This window comes from Theobroma cacao, chromosome 9 (assembly GCF_000208745.1).
Source record: "Theobroma cacao cultivar B97-61/B2 chromosome 9, Criollo_cocoa_genome_V2, whole genome shotgun sequence".
NCBI classification, from domain to species: Eukaryota; Viridiplantae; Streptophyta; class Magnoliopsida; order Malvales; family Malvaceae; genus Theobroma; species Theobroma cacao.
The window spans coordinates 5756876-5782256 of NC_030858.1; the positions used below are offsets into that span (position 1 = coordinate 5756876).

The following is a 25381-nucleotide window of genomic DNA, read 5'->3' on the forward strand; positions in this document are numbered from 1 at the left end:
TAATTCCATTTCTCTATGATTTGCAACTGCCATCAGGTCCGTCTCATTTGCCTAATTTTTCTCTTATTATATTGTAGCAGTTCATTTGCTTTATTTACCTATTATGCAGTTCATGTTCATGTTACTCGTACCCCTGTTTCCAGTTATCCACACAAAAAAACGTAATGTTATTTCCTGCCATACCAGTTTTCTTAGTTATCAACCAGATCATTATTATCAGCAATGAAAAGAATGATCAAACTAAGTAACGTCAAAATATAAACAATTGGATTCTTAAAGAGTGGCATACAATAAATGCTGAAACAACAAATAGAAATAAAAAGAAAAACATCCTACCCTAAATGATAAATTAATCGTCAAATAATTCCCTCTGAGCAAAGTTAATATACAAAGATGTTGAGTAACCTTGGCACGTAAAGTAACATTTGAGAAGTTGCTGTTTTCTTAGCATTCGCAACCTGATGATCTTTGCTGCTGTCCTCCACCCACATCGATGGTGTCTGGGAGATAACTTCATCAACAAAATGTTAAATGAATTAGCTAGTTATGTTAGTATGAGGGCAACCAGACCCAGGAACTTGTCATTGTAAGAACAGAAACCAACACAGCTTAAATGAATTAAAAAGGTAAACGTATTTCAAATACAATTTCTCAGAAACAAAAGGGCCAATTGACATGATAACCTGAACTTTTTCCCAAACCCCCACCCTCCTACCGAAAAAGGAAAGTGATCTCTAACAACTCATGACAACACCCCAGCCATCCTTGAAAAAGTAAATTTCAAAAGAAGCAAAAGAAGCATAGAGTGGCTTTGAGCCAAAATAACAGTCATTCAATAAATGGTTCAGACCAGATAAAATAAGTCTTGTTTTTTCTTTTTTTGCCAAAGATACAAAAAGTCTTGAACTTATCGATACAGTATAATTAGGGGCAGCATTCAGGCCGAAATACATAATATAGGAGATTTAAAGGAGAAGAGTATAATGATGATAAAATGTCACCCTCAACAACATAATCCAACTTTGATATAACACTGCAGATAGTAATTGCTGACAAAACTCAACACATGGTAGGTGAATAACTCTCAAACCAAGAAAGAGATTGTTAAAAATATACTCACATTTCTTCTTCAGGTTCATTTTTTAGAGCATTTTTGGCTATACACTGGAAGGCAGCTTCCACATTGAAACCTTCTTTTGCAGATGTTTCAAAATAAGGAATGTTACCTTTGGAGGCACACCATGCCTTTGCTTTCTTCTCAGACACCTTAAAAAAGGGTAATGAGGAGCCAATGTTATGCATTCGTGATTAGTAGTGGGAAAAAGAAAACTAGAGCATTTACATAAAAATGTCTAATAATACCACTGTCTTGGGTATATGATCATTATGATGTGAAGAAATAGCTGGAGAGAATTTACTAACACAGCAATGCCATGCAAGAATTACACTAGAACAACCCGATAAAATATTTGCACTTCCCGATTTTCAGGTTAATAGATATAAAAATTAAGACAAAAAAAGAGTAATACTATATACTATCTATTGTACAATCGCAGATAGGTAATTGCTCATCATGGCAAGGGATAACATCTTGTATTAGCTAAAAGAGATCAAACATGTTGAGAGGAGGAATATTTATCATACCACTCGACTATTACCGCCATCAACATCCACCTTGTTCCCCAATACGACAAATGGAAAATTCTCAGGATCTGAAGGGCTAGCCTGGATAAGATCCCATTAAGAAAAGACTGAGTCAGTGATACAAAGGGACCAGGGATCAAGGAATGCTAAAGGGTCAAAATCATTACCTGGATCAGGAACTCCTCCCTCCAGTTGTTGAGGTGATCAAATGATTTCATGACATTCACATCATAAACTAGCACACAACAGTCTGCACCACGATAAAATGCCACACCTAGACTTTGAAATCTTTCCTGCCCTGCTGTATCCCATATCTAACAAAGCAGTCCAAAAACGGCATTTCAGTCATAGTCTCAAGCGTTTAAATCAGGCAAAACTAGACTGGAACTAAGTGGTTTAAGACAAATGACATTATGCTGACAGAAACATTCCAGCTGTTGTCAGGCTTTAGGTCAAAATTGATGAATAGGTGGTAAATCAAAGGATATTGGGGACCTATGCTTTCAATGGGAGCATATTAACCAATATCATACTGACCGCGACTGATGAATCCCTGATGTAAATCTAAAGGGGGAATTAACTCCTCTATGGAAATAAAATGATCATGCTTTTCAAAAAAAAAAAAACATTCCAGCTATTCCAAATGTTTAGCATAATCATATCTAAAACTAAAATTCTATTAAAGTCATGCATCACGGGATGTGAACTCATTACTAACAGTTAAAATTAATGGAAAAATGTGCAAATAATTTAAGACAATTATAATCAATTAAAATAAACACTATATGATCAATGAGAAATTAATTTCCAACCTGCAACGTGAAAATCCTATCTTCAAATTGGACCTCTTTCGTCAAAAAATCAGCTCCAATGGTCGCTTTGTACTGATTACTGAACTTGCGGTTAACATATCTGAAATTCTGAGTCTAAGGCTAATTAAACATTGCAATTACTATTTATTTATCAAAATATAAAGATTGAATTAGGATACTGATTCATCAAAGACGTCTTCCCAACCCTGTCCCCCCCAAAAAAAGCGAGAGAAATTAGTAACATTTTAACAATGATAAAACCAGTTAAAAACATTTAAAAGAAAAGAAAAAGTTACCCGCTGTCACCAACGATTATGACCTTGAGTAGCATGCGTCTTCGAGAAGCCATTTTTGATTCAAAGCTTCTGGAGTTTTTGTGAAAATTAGGGTTTTTTTTAGGATCTTTTCCTGGAAAATGAGATCAATTTTGTTTTTTTTTTTTCCCCTTCCGTTGGGTTTCAGAAATGAAAATTAAATAATTAATTCGAAATAAGCGACAGAAAAAGTAAAGTACAGAACAGAACCGTTGGGGGGAACAAATAACTACCTGTCTTAACCAATCCCACCTCGTTTGCCTTTCAAGTTCTTTTTTATTCCGAAAGTACCCCCTGTTTCCCTTAAATTACAACTGAACCAAATTAAATTGGGCTTGGGCTCAGAAAATTCAAACTATATTTTATTATCGCGTAGGTTGTAAATATTTGTAAATAATAATTATAATTATAATATAAAATATAATTATCTATAGTAAACAATTAATATTTTAATTATATGTAGCTGAATGTTTATAATATTAATCTATCAATCATTTAATTTTATTAAAATTAAGAAAAATATTTTATATTGAAAGTTATTTAATTTAATTATAATTTTTATTTATGAATTGAATATAATGAAAATTATTCAATATAATTAAAAGTCTAATATATTTAATAATAAAAATATTTAAAACTACAATTTTAAAATGTAACAAATAAATATGATCATTTTTGTTAATAATAATTTTTTTGAACATCCTTTTTATATATATATATATATATATATATATATTATGTATATCAATATATATTAAATGACTTACAATTGCATAGAACTTGTATATTAAGGAGGAAAATTGTTCCTTAGCTATTTTATACCATTTTTATCATTTTTAATTTGTTGATTTTTTTTTTTTGAGAGAAAGGGAATTGGACCCGAGTTTTTTTAAAGAATACTTGCAACAACCTTTTGATTTCCTCATTATTTTCTTTCATAGTTAATTTTATTTTATTTTATTTTATATTTGTGATAGGTATCCATTGGTGTTGTGAAAATTAGTTTGGAATATGCTAAAAGAATAAGAATTTGGGCCGCAATCTTAGGGAGGCACCGCAAAATGTAAACGAACAACTAACGTGGACAACATGACAGAACGGCACACGAGTGAGAAAACCAGGATAGTTGAGTCATTTTGAGGTGTCTCGGCCATCTTGACTTGGTAAAGTTAGTTGGTGGCACTCCAACGGTCTGAAGACGGGGAGGACAACAGCCCACGATAACCTGGCCATTTTTGTCATTTTCCATGATTTTCTAATGCGGGTTTGACTGTAACCTCGTTTTAGAGAAGGGAAAGGAATTTTTGCTTGTGATCAAATAAAACCCACACCAGCCCAGCCCCGGGCCCCAGCTAGGTTTCAAATTTCAAAGTTGGAGAATGCCCCCCGACGTCCAAAGCCATGATCTTCATCTGTATCTATCTTTACTTCACATTCAAAGTTTATACAAGTGGGACAAGAACATGACAGCCTGAACTGAATCTAAGCCCATGTTTCTAGTAGAGTGAGTGTGACGCTAGTGCCCTACATTTTGTTCTTACATCACAAAAGAAACGGGTACAACCAAATATTGGATTTCTGTCTGGGCTAATAATAAGTTTCAAAAGAGCTACCTTCAATACATGGATTTATGATCAATGCAGGGTGCTCTGAGTTGGTGTACATTTTGACCCACGACGTGCAGCTTCTCACCTGATTCACTCTTAGGTGGAGACTTGATTTATATGCAAACAACCACCTAGGTCAAATTGTCACCCACATAACATATGAATCCAACCTATCTACTAAAATTTCAATCCAAGCAAATTGACTAGGAAACAATTCACAACACCAAACGAAGGGAGAAAGTCCGGTTTCAGCAAACCAAATTGATATTAACATTTAAAAAACAAATAAAAGAATCAACCAAAGTGTATCCATTATTTACTGTGTGAATCACTAATAAATACAAATCAATGAAAACCCGTAATTTCCAAATTAGGGTGATAAAAATTTGTGTGTTATCTCATGAAAAACATGCCAATCTTTGCAATCAATGTGACTTCCAAATCATAGTACGAAAAAGAAGTGGGGACGGGGTCTTTACAAAGAAATGAGGTGTAGTTTTGTCAAGACGTCAAAGTTCAGCTAAAACCTTGGCTGTTTTTCTTCCTCCTTCCCATCTCCATTTCCCGGGTAGTTTGCCCTTCGTTGCTTGAGCCAGAAGGGTACAAGCCATATTCGCTGGTAGGCTCACTGTACTCACTACTAGCACCATATTCCTGTGTGCCCAATGCCATCCTCCTGAATTTTTTCATGTCTTCATTGTACTGGCTTGTATCATAGTCTGAGCTTCCATAAGAGCTGTAAACATTGCTCTGTCCAGGTCTCATTCCTTCGTTGAGATCAGACAATGATGCATCTCCTTCTAAAGCACGGACTATCTGCTCGGTTACAAGTTTAGGTTCAGAGTCTAATAATGAGTGGAACATAAGACTAACTATGAGGTCTAAAGAAAAGTATGGTAATCCACTCATGAATGATTAACTGGTATGCAAGTCTCACAATTAAATTTTATCCGATCATCTTATCAATCTATCTTCAGATCCATATACATCAACCAGACATGGCAGACTTAGAATTAAATCAATATAGCATTTGAAAGAAATTTCACTACACCAATTACCTGGCTCATTCGTGGTCGACGTCGTGCTGAATGTCGCACACAAGCAGCAGCACAAGCAACCATGCGAACCATCTCATTGTGGTTATATTCCTTTTGTAACTTTGGATCAACCAGACTGTCAAAATTTCCATCATCCAAAGCTCTTGTAAGCAAAGGTCTAGCCTGCAATGCCAAATCAGATTTACTCAATTAAAGATTGTAAGGAATTCAAATCCCAAAAAGAAAAGATGCACATGTGTGTGCGCTTGTACACAGAGACTATCATTGATCAAACTAATAACTAACCCAGTCCACCAAACTGTCCTCAATGAAAGAAGATCCAACTGGTCTGTGTCCAGTAATCAACTCCAAAAGCATAACCCCGAAAGAGAAAACGTCTGACTTGTCTGTGAGTTTTCCACTTGAAGCATACTCGGGAGCCAAATACCTGGAGATAGTGAGAATTAAGTGAACAAAAACAAAGAACAAACAAAACTAAACCAACTAAGTCTAAACCTGAATAGAAAATAAAAAGTAACAAAAGTCCAGCCCATTGTCAATAGAGCCAATAGAGAAAGTTTCCAATAATCATTAGAGCTTCGCACTTAAAAATGATAATGAAGCAGAATCTGACAGCATGCATTAACTTAAGCAGCCCAATCAGCTGTGCATTGCTGCAGCTAAGTTTCCAAATTACAAGCAAACCCATTAAAAATACTGGAGCTGAGTTCTATGCATGTTGAGGATTAAGTTCATTGGCTTTGAGCAGCTCATATGGAGCTAAACATAATTTTTAGGCATAACAAGAACCCCTTACGTTAGATTGCAATTCATCTCAAACAAAATATAAACAGAAGACAGACGATGCCAGAATACCAAGAAACAAGAATGGAGGAGGCATTCTTACCCAAAAGTACCCATCACCCTGGTTGACACATGAGTGTTAACATCAGAAGAAAACTTTGCTAGTCCGAAATCAGCAACCTGAAAACAAAATTTTTATCTACCATGTCAATGACAATAGTGAGAGAAATACATATACGTATGTGTATGTTTAGACAACCAAATAGAGCAAGACAGTTACATTCAAAACAACTGCACCCAAACTTGTATATAGAAGTGAACAGGTTGACACAAGCAAATCTATGGCAACCAAATAAACAGGATTTCACACAGACAGCTAAGGACCAGCATTTTGGTTGTATTTGATTGGATTTCATTCATGGTTCAAAGTTTAGAGAAGTCAAGAAATTAAAATGAAATCAATACCTTTGCCTCAAACTTGAAATCCAAAAGAATATTGGCCGTCTTAATATCACGATGAATGATCTTAGGATGACCTGAAAACATCGATAATGGTTACCACAAAGATATTAAAATCCTACAACTAGAGAAGTATGCACTGGAGAGAGTCAGAAAGCATACAATCCTCATGTAGATATGCCAGTCCTTTTGCAGATCCTAAAGCAAGTTTCATCCTTGTTGGCCAATCCATGGTAGGTCTCCCCTTTCCTGCAAATAGCATTCTCTATCAGATACTTTACCAGATGAATCAAACATCAATTAGCATTCACAATGCTTCAAAAAAAGTACTATGACCTGCAACTCCAAGTACAATCTTACCATGCAAGTGAAACTCCAAAGTGTTGTTTGGAACAAACTCATAAACAAGCATTCTTGTTGTCCCGGAGATACAGTATCCAACCAATGAGACAAGATGTTTGTGATGAACGCGGCTGATAATCTCAACTTCTGCCTGAAATTCTCTCTCCCCCTGCCCACTTCCAGCCTTCAGTTGCTTGACAGCTACTTCCTTCCCATTTGGGAGGACTCCTCTGTGCACAAACCCAAAACCACCTTGTCCAAGAAGGTTTGCTTCTGAGAAGCCATCCGTTGCTCTTGCTAATTCCTCATAGGTAAACGTGCTTTTTGAGAAACCTAACGAAATACCAGGTGAGGGTGGTGGAAGTGGGTTTTCAGAACCTGAATAATTAGAGCCAGAACCTCCACTGCTGCTCATGAAAGGTGGGGGTGGTGGAGGAGGTGGCATTGGAGGCGTAGGGGAGCGGGCTGGTGATGGAGGTCGCCATGCTGTAACTGGTGGAGGCATGGGCTTTGAAGGCACTGCACCATATTGATCTGCATGCGGGGGAGCATTTTGTTGCCTCCGGTACTGCTGGCCACCATAGGGATCATCTGTAAAAAACCAACAAGCTCTGTGAATTATGATTACCTACGTCAGAGTCAATAGAGTAGGGCTACAGGTAACCAAGAAGTTAATAAAATCGTTTTATAATTAGCATATGCATCGGCCTCTATGGTTCCCAAACAGTCAAAATGAAAATAAAATAAATCTCCAAAATCAGACAAAGAGAAATTCAAGTAAGAAACACCATGAGCGCAAGGACGTAGTGTGAACAAAGCAAAGGTTTAATTAGTCAAAGGCTTGATCATGTGAAAGCTCAAGCGAAAGCCATATGCAAAGCTCTCCATACTCCGTATGATCCAACCATAATCGAAAACGCCCATGCAAATGCACTAACAGCAATGCATATGAAAAAAAACCAAATATATGAATAAAAAAAAACTCTAATATTTGCTTGCTCCAAGCACGGATCAATCTTCAAAATCATAAAAATATGTTTTTTTTTCAAAGAAAAATCATTCAACTTTTAAATTACCACAAAGAGAATTGGAGGAAAGAATAATAAAAAAAAATTACAAATTCCATCTTTTTAATGCAAATCCAAACAAACGATTAAAACAAACATAACCCGATTTTCCTGCTTAAAAAAATAACAAAATCAATAAAATACGCATAAATCCAATGAACACTCTAATTCCAAAAATGCGAAAAAGATCTGACCTTTAGGCCCAGGAGGTGGAGGAGGCACATAGTAACTTTCCTCATCTCTTCTTCTCCTCTTCTTCTTACAACATATAAACAACAAACTCAAAACCAACAATATCGCCACTCCCCCTATTGCTATCCCCACTACCAGCCCTGTCGACACCCCATTGTTCGAATCAGGCGAAGACGACGGTGGAGGAGGAGACGGAGTCCCTGAGCTCCCCGAAGGCGGTGGTGGCGATGGAGTCTCCAAACTTCTCGGGGGTGGGGGCGATGGAGTGGATGAGGAAGGAGGCGGAGGGGAAGGAGTGGAGGACGACGGGGAGGGAGATGTGGTGGCTGGAGGCGGTGGAGAGGTAGAGGATGAAGGTGGTGGTGATGAAGTGGAGGGAGGAGGAGGAGACGGTGTGGTCGAAGGGGGAGGAGCTGATGGGGTGGCTGGAGGTGGAGAGGCAGTAGCGGGTGGTGGAGAGGGCGTGGCGGGTGGCGGAGAGGGAGTCGTGGTCGGCGGCGGAGATGCGGCCGTAGGTGGTGGTGGTGGCGCGGTAGTGTTGGTGGATGGTGGTGACGATGGGGCTGGTGTGGCCCCCGGTGATGGGGATGACATTGTTGTATAATAAAAAAAGAAAAAGAAAAAGAAAACCTGTCTAAAAAAACCAAACTAAAAACCTTTCTGGTTTTGGTTAAAGAAAAACGAAACGTTTGAGGAAGTTTTTAAGAGAGACGGAGAGAGAAGGGGAGGAAAAAAATGAGGGAAAAGAGTTCAATTGGGTTTCGGAAGAAGGAAGGGTTGGATTTGGTATTGTAGCGTTTCAAGTTTGAAAGTAGTTTTTTTGCACATGCTAGTGGCCCCCCTGCCCTGCTTGGTCCCGGTGGGGTTGGATTGAAGCTTTAACAAAATAAAGAAAATAATAATAATAATAATAATAAAGAGATAAAAGAAAAAGGACTAGGAAGTTAATTGTCTGCCCTCTGCAATAGCTGTTGTTGGTGCCAAATGTTCAAATGCTTTCTGTTTTTGCTATGCCGTTCAGTTTAGGATAAAGAGCTGTTTAGTGGGACCCTTTCACACGATTGGTCCGCGGTTTTATTCTCCCCTACTCGTTTTGTAACATTTTGTTTCAAGTAATTAAGTAGTAACACCACTAATTCACGGTGTAATCTAGAAGAAGAGTTCTTTATTTTGCTGAATCACCTTTCTGTCTATTACTTCAAGTTGTAGCTCAGGTTGGTAGGGCAAGTACGGCTGATTACAAAATCCAACTCCATAAAAATTCAAGTTCAAAGAAAAACAAGTCATGAACCCAAACTCAAGGGTTTTTTAGCACTAAATTGACCCGATTAGCTCTAATTTGGATGAAGTCAAATAAGTTTATATCATTTTAAAAACCACATTTTATCATTTCTTTAGTCTTTTTCTCCTCTCAAACAACCTGACATGATTATTTTTAAGATAATTATATAAATTATCTAATTACTAGATATTGCACTCTAATTAGATAATTTGCATAATTATCTTAACAATTATGATTGAAACAACTTGAGTTACTTGCAGTAGAGAACTAAAATAAGAACATGTCAATGGGGTTCATTTCATCCAAAAAGAGAACCAAGAATCACCATTTTTCATTTTTTTTCCCCTTTAATCATCAAATGAGTGAATATTATGAGCTGATTAACCACAAAGGGGAATAAGGAGAAAAGCTGGTGAGTGATAATATGGTAGGGCAGCAACCTATTCAATATCCCAGGTCTTTTCCAAATATAAAATGCAATGACAGAAATAGAATCCAATACCAATATATCAAGAAGAGCTAAAACAATCAGATGTTTCCATAAATAACCATATAATGGCTTAATACGAAAATCTAATGGAATCAATCACGGCAGATTGTTTGGGATTAGATGTCTATATCCAATCATTAAAACCAACCAAGAAGGCAAGAAATTGGCTTCAAAAGTCTGGCAAGTGAAAACCCTGTGTCCTTAAATTCAACAGTTTCTTTTTTCTTGTTGAGCAATGATCACAACAGCCCTAAATTTTCCAATCCCAGAGTCTTTTTCTGGAGTCATGATAACGCAAAGAGAAGATTAGCTCAATGTGGTTTTCCACTTACACTGCCCCCTCAAAGTGGCAAACTGATAAAAAGATGAAACGAAGTTCATTTTTAATCCTCAACTATTTTGGCCGCGTTGAAACTTTCCAATGAGGACAAGGACAAACTAGTAGCCGAAATCATTTCTTCGTCAATGGCTCTTAGTGCTAAAATTACGGTCTTAAGCATCTTTCATTTCTGTCGTATTTTTCCTTTAAGATATTAGAATTCAGCCTCTCTTAGCAGGTGCTCAGCAACGTTTTTGCGGTCAATTCTAGAGTAGCCAATTGGCATTCAACGCATGCAGCTGACAGAATGCTGAGAGTTGCAAATTAGTGTACTTTGATTAGCTACAATGGGTTTGAGTAGCTTTACAAAATGGGCTCATGAGAGAAAGATTGAAAATGTTCAATTCTTAAAATGATGATGATTTTATGATCGAAAATTTCTTGTTACATTGCTTTCAAAAGCACCGTAATGAAAACAGCAGTGTAAACGAGGTGAATGACTTTGTCAGGAAACAAAATGGTTATCTGATAACAGCATTGAGATTAGAAAAATACATTTGTAAATGAATAACTGTAGGTAAGTCAAGGATTAGGTGAAGCCTACTACATAAATTTTGTACACTACATATTTTTTTTTCAGATTTGAAACGTATTTAAGGGGATAGCTGTTACTCTAAGTAAAAGACAAACCAGCTGGAAACCAACAACTAATTGCGATCCCTAATATTAAAAAAATGATATTACTAGGAATATTATAATGGAAGAATTCTACAGACAAATAATTTCCTCTTTCCAATTGTCGTTTTGGATTTTATTGTCAGTTACAGGCTTCCAGCATTAACATTTCTCGCGAAAACTATGCATGCAGTCTAACTCCAGTATAAACCTGAACTTCCACTATCATGCTGTAACTTTAAGAAAGAATTTTGATTCTTGAAATTGTAAATAGATGACTTAAAAATTTTTATCACAATGTACGTACGTAATTTCTCTACTTGTTTTCTCGAAACTTAAATTAACATCTGTAAAAATGAATCCACTAGTAACAAGCATAATCAATCACTTTCTATATTTAATAACAATAAGATTAGTTTCTTGTGGATTAAAAATTTGATTTGGGTTTTTACATGCGGAGGACCATGGAAGAAGTAAGCGGCCGGCAATTGATTCTAAATATTTGGTAGGTGAGGCGGAGAGTGGAGAGATGTGTTCAAACCTGCATTTGAGGCTGCAGGCTCGACAGGATAGACTCGAGATAGTTTTGACTTGACAATATCTAAATCTACAATGCCTGCTAAGTGCCAGCCCAAATATCCAGGGAAATTAGATAACATTTAAAGATAAACGAACAAAACCAAGATATTTTCGTGCAAAAAACTGAAACAAATTCCATTAATTATTGGCTTCTTATACTTATTTCCAGTGTAGCAATAGTTATCCAATGTCATTTCCTGTAAGTTATTCGGCAGAGAGATTGAATCCTGAAAAAGGCTTCAGTTTAGCATTAGGGATGTCTATAAATTTTTAGCCTTACATGATGAAGGTACAAAAGTCACTTATCTTTTATCCTTCTGGCTTCCTCCTCCATTACAGCCACTCATGGTGGGCATGTACATTGAGCCTTGATGCTGACACTTTTTCAAGGTCATATTCTCCTAGTCTCGGAGGTTTTTTTCTTTTCATTGTTTTGAAAAGATAAATGTTTGCTTTGTAATTTTAAAAAGTCAATTTTCTGCTGTCTATGAATATTCTTCATGCTCCACAATTGACATGGAATTTAATTTGTACAGGGAAATTGGGAAGGCATTTGTTTACTTTTTGTGAGGGAGGGGTAAAAGTTGAGAGGTCGTGAGGGGCCATGATCAATCACATGGCCATGCTATTTTTATATTCTTCTCATGATTAGTGGCATGACATTCGCTGCTTTGACTAAAGCCATTTATTCAGTTCAATCCAGCTACCCAGTCCCCAAAAAACAAATAAACAAGAAGGAAAAGAACAGAGAATCCTGTCAAGGTTCTACATTCTTTTCCTGTGAAGAGAATTAAGCATTAAATTGGTTCCTTTAAGAATAAACCTTTGGAAAAAGGAAAAAATTAAGGTTAAATCAGTTTATTCCAAGTTCCAAAATTGAGTAGTTTAACTTATCTTTTCCAACCTTTCATTCTTTCTGCAAGCCTATTTGTTACAAGTTGCAAAGATTATTTTTATCATCAATTACTTTTCGGCATAAGAATTTGAGTTCAAAAGGCATCAAAACCCTTTGATTTGGTGGGAATAAATAGCTATTCAGCCATTTGTAATTGGTTGATTTCTTAAAGGTTCTTCAGATTAAAACACTTAATTTCTTTTCCGTATTAGACTTTCAAGGGTTCAAGAGAGAGAGAGAGAGAGAGAGGAGGGAGGGGAGCAGCCCCACAAACCATAACGAAGGTTAGCATGAGTAAACTACGGTATGTTGGCGGTTATAACTAATTGTTCATTGCACCAACGCATGCCAAGTTGGCGTCAAAGCCATTTAGCCAATGAAATGGAGTTATGCTAATTCTTATAATAACAATTTAAAGAAGTGAATAATCATATGTTCAACGCCGATTCTGTTTTTTCTTTTTTTTTTTTAACTGGGATGAGTCCATAAAAACATATTGTCCTGCATGACAGACAAGACAGCATATCATTTACCTTCCGCTACCATTGTCTTCCAAATGGTTTCTTAAAATGTCGGTACGTGACCAAAATATTTGTTTCCCATTGAACTTTCGGGTTATTGTATTGGAAATTCACAGTTCACGGATGGAAGTGACAAGCTGGATCAGCATGTCCAGGCATCCTGGAGAAATTTTGATAAGAAACTCCGGTATTTTGGCTTCGAAGGGATCATAAGATCCCCATCCTGATGGGTTTGTGCCGTTATCGTATTCAGCTATTTGTTTAGAATGGCCTTTGCTGTTTAATTTTTCTCTTGACAAATATCCACCCCAAAGGGGGCAAGTTCAAAATATACAAGCAATGCCTATCAGGGCCTCAGTAATAGTCCTTTAGGCCCCTTGCACCTGGACAAGGCAGTTAGATGCCTTTCATTTCATAATAATTTTGAATGCAGCCTGGGGGGGGGGGGGAACAATGCTCTTAGAGATGGGCTTTAACATCTAGTACTAGCAAATATGAATGAAGGAAGGATCTAAATTTCATTACAATTCGGTCATTAGATGTATACAGGTTACAGGTATAGGAATAAAGAATGCTTCAATAAAAATCTAATGTCTGTCTGCTTGTGTATTCAGAACCTACAAAGCTTGTCCCAGCCGGTGCTCATATCCATGGAAGTCCAAACATTTGGGCTCATGCTCTAAGACCACCGATGAATTCTCCAATTGTTAGATATATGCATATACTGAGAGGTTGCAGGTGAAAAAACCAACATGCAACGGCTGTTTATCCTTTAGAATCGTATCATATGTCACTTCTACAATCACCACCCTACTTGGCTCCTTCACCCCTATAACGTAGTCTCGATACTTTTAAATTACGACTGTTAAGTCTCAGGTGCCAGGATACGTGCTGCCCGTGCTAGAAAGGATAATGAAGGCACAAACAACCGAAAGTGAGAACACAGACACCCAAGTGTTTTCAGTGTACATATCCATCGCATCTGTAAATGAGAACTGAGTACGGTTTTCAGCCCAGTTGCGAATTCGGTCTGCCTCTGCTGCATATAATGCCCTACCCTGCAGTACATATTTTTGCATTATAAAAATTGGGAAAGTAGGAAAGAGGGAAGCAGTTTAATCTCCCAACAGTTCAGATACCAAAATGATAACACCACATTTCACTGAAACACAATCAATTCAAGCAAAAGGAGGCTTTAAAGCCAGAAACTGCGATTAGAACAAGAGACCATGCAGCATACAGAACTTGGAGAAGTGGGCTGAGCTTGGTGACACCGTTTAACTCTAAATATGAAATTTTCATATAATTATGAGGCTGGCTTTAGATGTAATGTAACAGAGTAACTTTAAAGTTGAATTCTCAATTTATCCAATGCAGCTGAGTTAATTAAAAGGATTTGAGGAACAAAATTTTACAGTTGAGCAGAAACCTTCCCTTAGTACAGGATTCATTAGCTGCAGGATACCATTTTGTCTTAAAAATTGCAACTATGTGACAAAATGTCTTCCCTGGAGAATCAAGGTTACCTGTTCATCAAACCATCGACCTTGTCGCAGCCAGGCAGTGACTAAAGCCAGTAATATCCGAGGTGGGGTCAAGTAGTTGATGGCCTTCCCTGTTCCCTTTACAACCCGCATTCGTGGAACTAGACTTCTAGCAACAGTTTCAGGAAGCTCACAGATAATGTTAAACATTTGTTTATTCTTTATGGTTGAGCCACTGTTAAAGAGCAAAAGAAATATTTTGTCATGTTAGCATATTTACCAAGTGTTAAATATTTGTATCATGCAAAACATAATGACAGTGAAGGACTAGTCAACCAACGCAGATTGGAGACTGCCTGTTTATCAAGTTTAGTTAGTCAAATTACATGCTCAATATAGGAACATAACAGTTGCAACCTCCTAAAAGAATGAGTTGAACTAGCCAACAGCAAAAAGTGAGTGCCTCGAAAAATTCAGGACATTCCAACATACCTCAAGAGCAAATCTGTAAGGACCATGCCTGGAGATGCTGTATGGATCCCCACTTTAGATCGCTTGCATTCCTTCAAAAGTGATGCATGAAGCTGTCTAAGACCACACTTCGTTGACCCATATCTAGAAGTTTGAGGAGATAAAAGACAGTGAGAATTATTATTAACTACTAAAAACATCAGAACCTAAAAAGTTTTGAGAAATGTTAAAACAAAAATTATCAAAAGTATTACAGGTGCAAGATAATAATGGCTGCCCACAAGAAGAAGAACTAACTCCAGTAGTGATAGATAATGACAACTTACACGGCAGTCAAAGGAGTGCTAGATCCCCCAGAACCTGCACCATCCATGTTAAAAATGTGGCCCCCCTTTGGCTGGTTTTTCATGATGCCCATGGCTTCACGAGTGCAGAGAATAGAACCAACAAGATTTGTCGAGACAATCTACCACATAATCAGCTAGTCAGATACAAGCTACTGCCATCTTCTTTTTTTTTTTTCTTTTGAGAAGTAAAAAGAAATTTTATTAATAACAGAGGATTCAAAATCCATCATGACATAAACAACCAAAATTAGCACCCAGCAATACAGAGTAACAAAAAACAGGTGTGGGAACAGTAAAGATTTCCTTCGCGGCATTTTGACAAACACCCTAGAGCAAAGCCAATCAACCCACTGAAATGAGCACAGAAAAAGCAAAATTCCATCTCAAAACTGAAAACCCATCTCAAGAGTACAAACAAGCTCAACTCACCACAGGCTTCCATCTAAACTTTAATGCCTCCTCCCAGAAAACTGCTAGCTTGTTAACCATATACATTGTACTAAAAGGCCATTCCAGCAACTAGATACCAAAGTGTGCATACATGTGAATAAAATATTTGTCTTACACACACTAATTTGAATGAGAGCGAATCAATCACTAGTTGGTTATTGGCTAGTTTGATCCTTACCCTAGACACAGGCAGTAGCAATGAAAACAAATCACAAAAGGCAGGAACCAATAACTCAATATCCCAGAGGCTACCTTTCTACCAAAGCTTACAAGTTTTGAGAAGATGCAAAAAGGTTAAATTTCTCAAGTGGCAAATCCAACAAACTTAAGGATACCTGTTTAATATCTTCATCACTGAACTGTAGCAATGGTCTAAAACCTTTGTTAGTGCCAGCATTATTTATCTGTCAGAGTGTTCAAAAACAAAAATGTATATCAGAATCTGACAAAGCATCATAATTTGCAAGAAAATGTGGAATACAAGAATCTCAAATGTTCTTTGTCCAATCCCAAGCAGACAGGAACTAATCTTGGAGGTAACTGGACATAGAACAATGCCCATAGTCATCATTAATAGTTCCGAGTAAATTGTCATAAGCTGGGCATCTATAAACATAGAATATGAAAATACAGCAAAATCTTTCAGACAGAACAAGAATGTCCATTTGTCAGGAGCAACAATTCCACAATTATCATAAGGTCATTCAACTTGAACCCAAGTTTAACCTAATACCATTTCCCAAAAGCATCAACATGCTAACATGACATTGTGGCGCATGTCTTATGTGTGAGTGCATGTGCACATGCAAAGAGAGACGGAGGGAAAGCTACAAACATCAAGTTAAATCACTCACCCAAATGTCAACAGAACCAAGTTCATCAATGGCAAATTTGGCCAATTTTTCAACATCATTGGCATCACAAACATCACATGTTATGCCAACCACTTTTGCACGTTTCAGATTCTTACTAGATGAGCCACCTGCAGTCATACCTTCCTTGAGGTTCTCCTCGAGTTCTTTGATGGTCATGTCAACAGACTCAGGACTGTCTTCATAAAATCCAACAAGGATAATGTGTTGTGAGAACTGCACTGATAAAACTGTACAAAAAGTATCATAAACTAGGGAAAATTATCATTTTGTACTCCACCTGCGAGAAGCAACAACCACTCGATCTCCTGAAAGAAGAAATTCTCGAGCAAGTGCTTTTCCCAGTCCCCTAGTGCTACATCAGGCCAGTCAAACAGACATAACCACAACAGAAAAAACATAAGTTTCCTGCATCACCAATTTAGTAGGAACATATCTGTGTAAAATTTTGCTTACACCTAACTAAATATTATTTCAGGCCTTAAGTGAAACCGATAGTAAAGCTTACCGAAGAAATTTAAAATCAAATATCATTTTGCAGACCATATATTGTACCTTCCGGTTATAACAACATTTCTTGGACCAGCTCGACAGTGTTCATCTAGAACCATATTAGCTCCAATCATTGTTCCAATGATAATCCCTCCAACCCAGCTATACCAAATCAGTGTGTTCATCTGACTGTCTCCACCTACAGAATTGAACTTTCAGAGATTGATTCTTCTTTTAAAGAATAAGGCATCTAAATCAGTTCAAATATCCACAAGTACTAAGATGTTCTTTGGCTAACCTGACAACTGAAAACCAGTCAAGAGTATCACTCCAGTGCTCAGCATGGTCACAATATATCTTCCTATTTGCATAGCAATCTGGCTCATGAAAGAAACAAAAGGTTAAATCCAAGTTGAACTGATGCTTATACTGATCAATCTTGGATAACATAATTTTGAAAAAATTTAGAAGCTGATAGCCCATATCAGCCAATAACAAAAACCCAGCAAACCATATATTTGCATAAATTACTAGAAAATAAAATTAAAAAAAAAACTTGAAATACCTTTTTTAACCATTTATACAAATTCTAAAATCGGAATTCATTTAAACAAGCATAAACTCATTTACCTGACCAATTATAAAGCATAATAAATATATTTGAACTGAATTATATAGAACAAATTCCGTAAGGGAACCAAGAGAGGGATAAATTATAGATATAACTCACCGAAGAGAAAACTTCCTCAACTTTAGCCACAGCTTTTTCATATTCATCTTGAGATTGAGAACCAAACTTACTAACCCCAAAAACAGAAGATCTAAAAGATTTCCAAAACCCATCTCCTTGCTCCAACTTCACTTTGTTTTCCTTCACATCCCCATACTTTCCCTCACTTTCCATCTCTTTCTCTTCCACTTCCCCTCCATCTTCTCCCCGAAACGACCGACACCTTTGCACGTACACCCCGTTACGGTTTCTAGTTATAACGGGAAACCGTACAAAACAACCCCCTTTAAGCCAGTTCCGTTGTTGTTCCTCGAAACAAAAGTGTTGGTCTTTCTGGAAAGTACATAAGTGAAGCTTTGTCACTGCCGCCATTTTTGTAAGAGATTGGAACTGAAAACTGAAAGATTCAGTTCCAACTTTATTGGCAATGAAAAAAAAATACTAAAATTAATCTTTCCTTTCGAATAATGATTTTCTTTTCTTCAAATTATCCAATTTATTTATTTTTTTCTGTCAAGTTTTTTACTTTATATAGGTAAGGTAATACAGGCGTCATAAAATTAAAAATATCAGGGAGATAGATTCGAAGCGGATCTTCGGTGGAGGAGTGTGATGACCACACGTTAAAGAAACCTAATCTGCTGCACTTTTGGTCGACACGTGGCGTTTGGGTTGGCGTTTTCTTGTCGTATTTCGTGGTGTTACGAGCAGGGGATGGGGATGGACGGTGACGCTTTTACGCCTTGAAGTTTTGGCTTTGGGCGGTTGGGTTTTTGGGTACTCAATCGGTTGAGTAATCCAAATAATAACCATTACCGCCAAGCGAGTTAGGACTTTGGGACTCAGTTTGGTTAGTTGACTTGACTGTGGGGATAAGTTGCCGACGAAGAATGGAGATGATGACGACCAAAGCAGCCATACATTAAGCTTCATCTAGTTTTGACAATAATGGAATAGTAATTGTCAGACAAGAATCAAATTTTCGAATTCTCCCCGTTTAAACTAATAAAGCCAATTCTGTTCGAGCCTTTTGTTGAACTTAAAGCCTGACTTTTGTTGAATGTAAATCATGTAGAAGGTTTTAAATGGATAAACACAATGGAAGATGTTTTTCGCGATGGCAGTACTTCGTCAGAGGTGTCTCTAGGCTGGCTTAAGTGGCTCCAGTTATACTAATTCAATATATTAGTGATTGAAAAAACCAATCGAATATTTACAAAATCCCCAAAAAAACCTTCAACACCTTGTTCTCGCATTTGGAGTAGAAAAATTTGATGTAGAATTTGACTATTTATTCTCTTTGTTTCCCTCTAGAAAACAAAACTGCTGAGAGAAATCACACCAAAAAATTGAAAATTGTGATGCTTAAAGAACTATGATAGATGGCTGCCTAAAGAATAAATGAGGTACCCACAAGATAAATTTGACTTTAAATTAAAATAAAAAAAAATAATTTTTTAAAGGTAAACGAGTCACAACATAATAATTATTTGAAAATTTATAAATTATTTTAAAAAATATAATTAAGTTTTTATATTTTTATTTTAAATGAAATAAGTTTTTATATTTTTATTTTGAATCAAATAAATTTTAATAATTAATGATTGATTTTGTTAAAATATTATTTTATGTCATGTGATATTGACGTAATATGTTAACACATCATAATTGATAATGATTTGATATATTAATTTGACATTATAATATAATTATTTAATATTTTTTACCGTACACATAAACGTTATATTAATATCATATGAATATAAAATGATAAATGGTATTTTGATTAATAATAATTAATTTATTATTAATTATAAAAATTTATTTGATTTAAAATAAAAATATAAAAAATTAATTAAATATAATAAAAATATAAACAAATTTAAAATTTTATTTAAACATTATACTTTTAAAAAATCTATTAATATGCATTAATTCTACACCTTTTCCCAACCAAATGCTTAATAGACTGTTGGACCCCGTGACAATGAAAGAAAGATTGCATTATTGGAAAGAATGATTTAAACAAAATAGCATTATGTACTACATTCTTACAAAGAGAGCAACCAAATAACAGATAGCTTATTTCATGCATTTGTTAAACTGGCCTCCTTTACTTACCAACATGGGAATGATTAGAGATCAGCTGGACAACAGCTCATTATTTCCACTGTTCAGCTCATAGGTTGTAATCTACTGTATCGGTCCCTCCGATAATAAGTCAACAACTAGAATGATAATTTTACACGTGTTATTAACCGATTTAAATTTTATACAATAATATTTTTATTCTAATAAAACAGATTATAATATGGAAAATATTCATATTTTACTTGGATTGATATGCTTAATCCGTTTTGTATAATTATGTTGGTATCGTAATCGTGTTAATAGATTACAATACAAAAATATTTATATTTTACATGTATTAATATGTCTTATCTGTATATGATATGTTTGATCAATCTTATTAACAAATTAAATCACATTACTCAATATATTTAATCAATTTAAACTCATTTATTGAATTGTTAATATTTTAAAAATACATACAATAATCTTTGCTCAACAAGATTGGATAACGCTAACATTAATTATCAACCATATTGATAACCATTAAACTAATTCCTCCCATTATCAAAATTGAAATGAAAAAAAGAAACTAAAAATGTCCCAAAAAAACAGTAACGAATGCAAATATTAAATCTCTACCTTTAAAAATGGTACTTAATATGTTCAAACCTTGCTATTATTTGAATTTTCTATTTTTTAAATTCAAAATATTTAACACATTTTTTAAAATTTTTTTGAAGGATTCCAGTAGTAAAACGTAGGTAAAGGATCTGTTTTTAGATATATACCAATCAAGAATTCTTTCATTCTTTATTTATTAGCATAAAAAACACATGATAAAATTTTGGTATAAATCAGATGAATAGGAGGATAAGATTTGATATGCTCATTCTCGAGGATGAACGCTACCCACTCTTTTTTCGCGTGATATACGATGGATACATGTTATTTGATGCCAAGTCCTGTTACCAGAGGAAAAAAATACAAGTATTTGATAGAAATAGTGAGAAATAAATATGTTTATTTCCTCTCAAATAGTTAAAAGAAATTAAAAACATATTAATAAAAGAATTGAATGGTGAAATATTAATCTTTATCTTTAAAATTTTATGATATTTATACATAATATCATTTATTTTTATTAATAATTAATTAAAAAGTTTAGCATGTCATTAAATTGAAAAAAAAAATAAAGACATTTAAAACTTGAGTAAAAATAGGGCCGACAATTATTTTTTCTTTTTTTGGGAAGAACCAAAATTGGGGTAAGAGTAATTATAAAGTGCCATATTATTGAATAAAAGGATGGATTTTGGGATGTTTATTGACAGCTCAAAAATAGGTGGCCACCTGGTGGGCGGTGGCAACTGGGAAGCTAACTGGTGAACCAGAGGGTCGCAGCCCACAGTAGAAGAAAGGGTCCCAAACCCAGACCACGAAAAATCGGGAAAACAAGAGTATATAGGAAAGAGCTAAAAAAAGGCAGTGTCAGATTCAGACGCGGGGGAATTTATTTCCACGTTTGACGGCCGATGACTCCCTCTGCCAACTAAAATTCCTCTCATTTTCTCTCCATTTTTTCCTTCCTTCCTTCTTTTTTTCTTTCTTCTTCTTTCACTTTTCTTCCATAAAGAGAAAAAGAAGAAGAAGAAAAGGTACTCGTTTAAGGTTAAACTATCTTTCTAAAGGATGCAGATGGGTCGGGATCAAAGGTCAAGATCTGCCAAGCCCACCACCATTCATCGGTTTGCTCAGTCTGGGGATCTTGTTGGTCTCCAGAAGCTGCTCAAGGACAAGCCCTTTCTTCTCAACGAGAGAAACCCTGTTGTAAGATTCCTCCATTTCCTTTTTTCTTTTTAAAAAAATCCTTTTGATGTTTTAGCATTTTGTAATTGACGCATGAATTTCGATTATTTCGCCTGCATTTTTAGCCATAGTTTTGGTTATGTTCTTGATGGTTTAACACAATACCCTTTTATTAGCTAAGATAAAAGAAAGATTTACATTTCTTTTTTATCCACCCTTTTATCTCTCTATATATTTTCTTTGGAAATGCAGATAATAGGGTCCATAGTAGACTAATTAGATCTAGCGGGGACTTGGTTGGGCTAGAGATGTCAGTTTCTTTTAATTAGGTATAAAAAAATGTAATGCATCGTTAGTATATGTCTTAATTAGTAGTTTTACGAATTTCAGTAACATAATGCAGGTTGTTATTAATGTTATTAAATGCAGCATTATAAAAAAAACATAGCATCTTATTTTAGCAAATAATGAAATTTGATCCAGGTCCTGTAACCAAGGTAATTATTATACCAGGGAGGTTGAGGGTGATGAACCCATAGTTATACAGAATGATACATGGAGTAGAGAAATGGGTTAAAGATGCAGTTCAATGTAGCATCAGTTCATTGTAAACAAGCGCGACGGTCTTTTTAATTATTTGTTGATGCAAAATTCAACCTATTTTAAAGTTGGATGTGAAAAGTATAACTGTAAAGGGCGGTTATGACATGTTGACCGTGAACATGATAGAATCGGACGCAGCATGTTAGACGATTCTGAATTGCTGGATAAAGCTCTCTTAGATCTTCAGTTCCACTTGATATTGTACTGCTTCATTTGCTTATAACTAATCCTTTTATTTGTTCAAAAAAAGAGGTGCAACAATATTGTTTCCCTGTTTTGTTATAATAATATGTTACCGATTTTTGTTACGTTCTTTTGCTTTATCCCTTCAGTTCTTTCTTGGTCGTATGGGCTCATGGCATATGCTAACTGATTCATTGTTGATTTTTAGCTTCTAACAGTGAGATACTTCTTATGTGATTAATTGCTACAATTCCTCTAAGATTTAGAGAGATTGAATTGAATGCCTACCACAGATATATATATGTACTCGGAATCACTTCCTTCTTATTCTTAGGTCTATTGGTTTCATTTGGTTTTCATGCAGATGGCACAGACACCATTACATGTTTCTGCTGGATATGATAGAGCTGAGATAATTAAATTTTTGCTTGACCGGCAAGGACCAGAAAAGGCGGAGTTAGAGGCCAAGAATATGGTATGTAAAAATTTTATTTGTTTTCACTAATCTTTCAGCTAAATATGTTTATCTGTTAGCTGCTTAAAATTTTCCTTTGAAAATCTAGTAGAGCTCCTTGTTTAGGACCTTTTAGAATCCTTTGAGTTGTATCTGTTGACTTTTGCAGTATGGGGAGACTCCATTGCATATGGCAGCCAAGAATGGATGTAATGAAACTGCAAAGTTGCTTCTTGCTCATGGTGCTTTCATTGAAGCCAAAGCTAATGTGCTCTTTCTTGGATCTTTATTTCCCTTTTATTTATGTGGGTGATTAGAACTGGCTGGGAAAGTTTAACTTCTATTGAAGATTTTCTTCTTCCATGTCATTTATGCAGAATGGAATGACACCATTACACCTTGCTGTTTGGTACTCAATTCGATCTGATGACTATGCAACTGTCAAGACACTACTTGAGTACAATGCTGATTGCACTGCTCAGGACAATGTAATATTCATCCATATACTTGGTGTATTTCATTGTGCTTGATTTGTCTTATTACCAATTCGTGACAGTTGGTTTATCTTTTGAATTGCAGGAGGGTATGACTCCTATAAAACATCTCTCAAATGGCCCTGGAAGTGAGAAGTTACGTCAACTATTACACTGGCACCTTGAAGAGCAGCAAAAGAGAAGAGCACTTGAAGCATGTGGTGAAACAAAGGCTAAGATGGATGAACTTGAAAAGGAGTTGCTGAATATCGTGGGCTTGCATGAGCTCAAAGTACAACTTCGTAAATGGGCAAAGGGGATGCTCTTTGATGAAAGGCGCAGGGCCCTTGGGTTGAAAGTTGGTGCTAGAAGACCTCCTCATATGGCGTTCCTTGGCAATCCTGGAACAGGTAATTGCTATTGGATCGCATGCCTCAAAATGAATTACTTGTCTTCTAGTGATACTCCATAAAACATGTAGTTTTTATGCATCTTATGATGTTTCGTAAGTATGAATAACAGGATGATTATTATTCAACAGGCAAGACCATGGTAGCTCGGATTCTTGGGAAATTACTCCATATGGTCGGAATTCTACCTACCAACAAGGTAACGGAAGTGCAACGGACAGATTTGGTTGGTGAATTTGTTGGACACACTGGGCCAAAGACAAGGAGAAAGGTGTTTCCTTGTGCTTTTTGGATTTTTTTTTTGGTGCTTTTTCTTGATCAAGGCTAGTCTGCTGTCTCATATGAACTAATTAACAAGTGATCATGTGCAGATCCAAGAAGCAGAGGGGGGAATTCTTTTTGTTGATGAAGCATATAGATTAATACCTATGCAAAAAGCAGATGATAAGGACTATGGATTGGAGGCCTTGGAAGAGATCATGTCTGTAATGGACAGTGGAAAAATTGTCGTCATATTTGCTGGGTATAGTGAACCAATGAAGCGTGTAATTGCTTCTAATGAAGGGTTCTGCAGAAGAGTGACAAAATTTTTTTATTTTAGTGACTTCAATTCCGAAGAACTAGCAAAGATCCTCCATATTAAGATGAATAGTCAAACAGAGGAGAGTTTGTTATATGGATTTAAGTTGCATAGTTCTTGCAGTTTAGATGCGATAGCAAGATTAATAGAGAGAGAAACAACAGAGAAGCAGCGTAAGGAGATGAATGGAGGTTTAGTTGATCCAATGCTAGTTAATGCTAGGGAGAACCTAGATCTCAGGCTCAATTTTGACTGTATAGATGCAGATGAACTGTGTACCATAACCTTAGAAGATCTCGAAGCAGGCATCCGGCTTTTATCACAATGATACAGGGTTTCAAATGAAGCCGAGAAGCAAAATATGTTCTTTTATCATTCTCTAGTGACCTTTTTGGGACATCAAATCAAGCTAAAGTTTTTATTCATTATATTCCTTTGAGGATGGTTGCAAGTGCTGCTGAAAACTCAGAAGCTGGTGGGTGGGCTTATATATTAGGGAGCTTATTCTTGTACAATTTTAATTTTCTTACTATTTCATTCCTTTGTTTCAACAATTGATTAACTCTCAGGTATCTATTCTTCCCTTAAAGGGCATTATTTCTGGGTCATGTTATAGGAGTATTCATTTGTTTTACGGAGCAGCAATAAAATCTCTTTTCCAGCATCTTTGGATGAATGCTTGGGTTGTTTTTAACAAACTTTCTGTACTTGTTGTCTTCATAACTCGTATACCTTTGACTGACGGAGAATGTGTTTTCCCTTCAGAAATTGAGTGAGAATTGACTATATATATATATATATAGTACTATTAAAGAAAAAAAAAAAAAAAAAGGACAAAAACGAATCTTGTGTATTGTTTATAGCGCTGTCGTTTTCATATTAGATGCATGGTTTTGTATTGGCAACTTAATCAA

General features: G+C 35.8%; 4 protein-coding genes across 4 annotated transcripts; 1 reads left to right on the forward strand and 3 right to left on the reverse strand.

The window, feature by feature from the left end:
• On the reverse strand, positions 224 to 2996 carry LOC18588593 (ras-related protein Rab7). The gene is made up of 7 exons (XM_018127292.1): positions 2753 to 2996; positions 2636 to 2662; positions 2457 to 2556; positions 1812 to 1958; positions 1645 to 1725; positions 1121 to 1266; positions 224 to 511 (listed from the first exon to the last, which is right to left on the reverse strand). Exons 1-7 carry the CDS (start codon positions 2803 to 2805, stop codon positions 445 to 447), a joined length of 621 nt encoding a protein of 206 aa, XP_017982781.1. The 5' UTR covers positions 2806 to 2996; the 3' UTR covers positions 224 to 444.
• On the reverse strand, positions 4624 to 9109 carry LOC18588594 (proline-rich receptor-like protein kinase PERK1). The gene is made up of 8 exons (XM_018127291.1): positions 8281 to 9109; positions 7038 to 7610; positions 6840 to 6926; positions 6684 to 6754; positions 6322 to 6398; positions 5721 to 5862; positions 5436 to 5597; positions 4624 to 5193 (listed from the first exon to the last, which is right to left on the reverse strand). Exons 1-8 carry the CDS (start codon positions 8870 to 8872, stop codon positions 4894 to 4896), a joined length of 2004 nt encoding a protein of 667 aa, XP_017982780.1. The 5' UTR covers positions 8873 to 9109; the 3' UTR covers positions 4624 to 4893.
• Positions 13535 to 18438, reverse strand: LOC18588595 (probable chlorophyll(ide) b reductase NYC1, chloroplastic). Its single transcript, XM_007013104.2, has 10 exons — positions 17886 to 18438; positions 17454 to 17532; positions 17219 to 17354; positions 16944 to 17018; positions 16646 to 16838; positions 16127 to 16195; positions 15321 to 15460; positions 15016 to 15138; positions 14566 to 14758; positions 13535 to 14097 (listed from the first exon to the last, which is right to left on the reverse strand). Exons 1-10 carry the CDS (start codon positions 18255 to 18257, stop codon positions 13912 to 13914), a joined length of 1566 nt encoding a protein of 521 aa, XP_007013166.2. The 5' UTR covers positions 18258 to 18438; the 3' UTR covers positions 13535 to 13911.
• On the forward strand, positions 21278 to 25143 carry LOC18588597 (protein CbxX, chromosomal). The gene is made up of 7 exons (XM_007013109.2): positions 21278 to 21785; positions 22915 to 23025; positions 23174 to 23272; positions 23382 to 23492; positions 23584 to 23887; positions 24019 to 24158; positions 24259 to 25143. The coding sequence occupies exons 1-7, from the start codon at positions 21648 to 21650 to the stop codon at positions 24793 to 24795; spliced, it is 1440 nt and encodes a 479-aa protein (XP_007013171.2). The 5' UTR covers positions 21278 to 21647; the 3' UTR covers positions 24796 to 25143.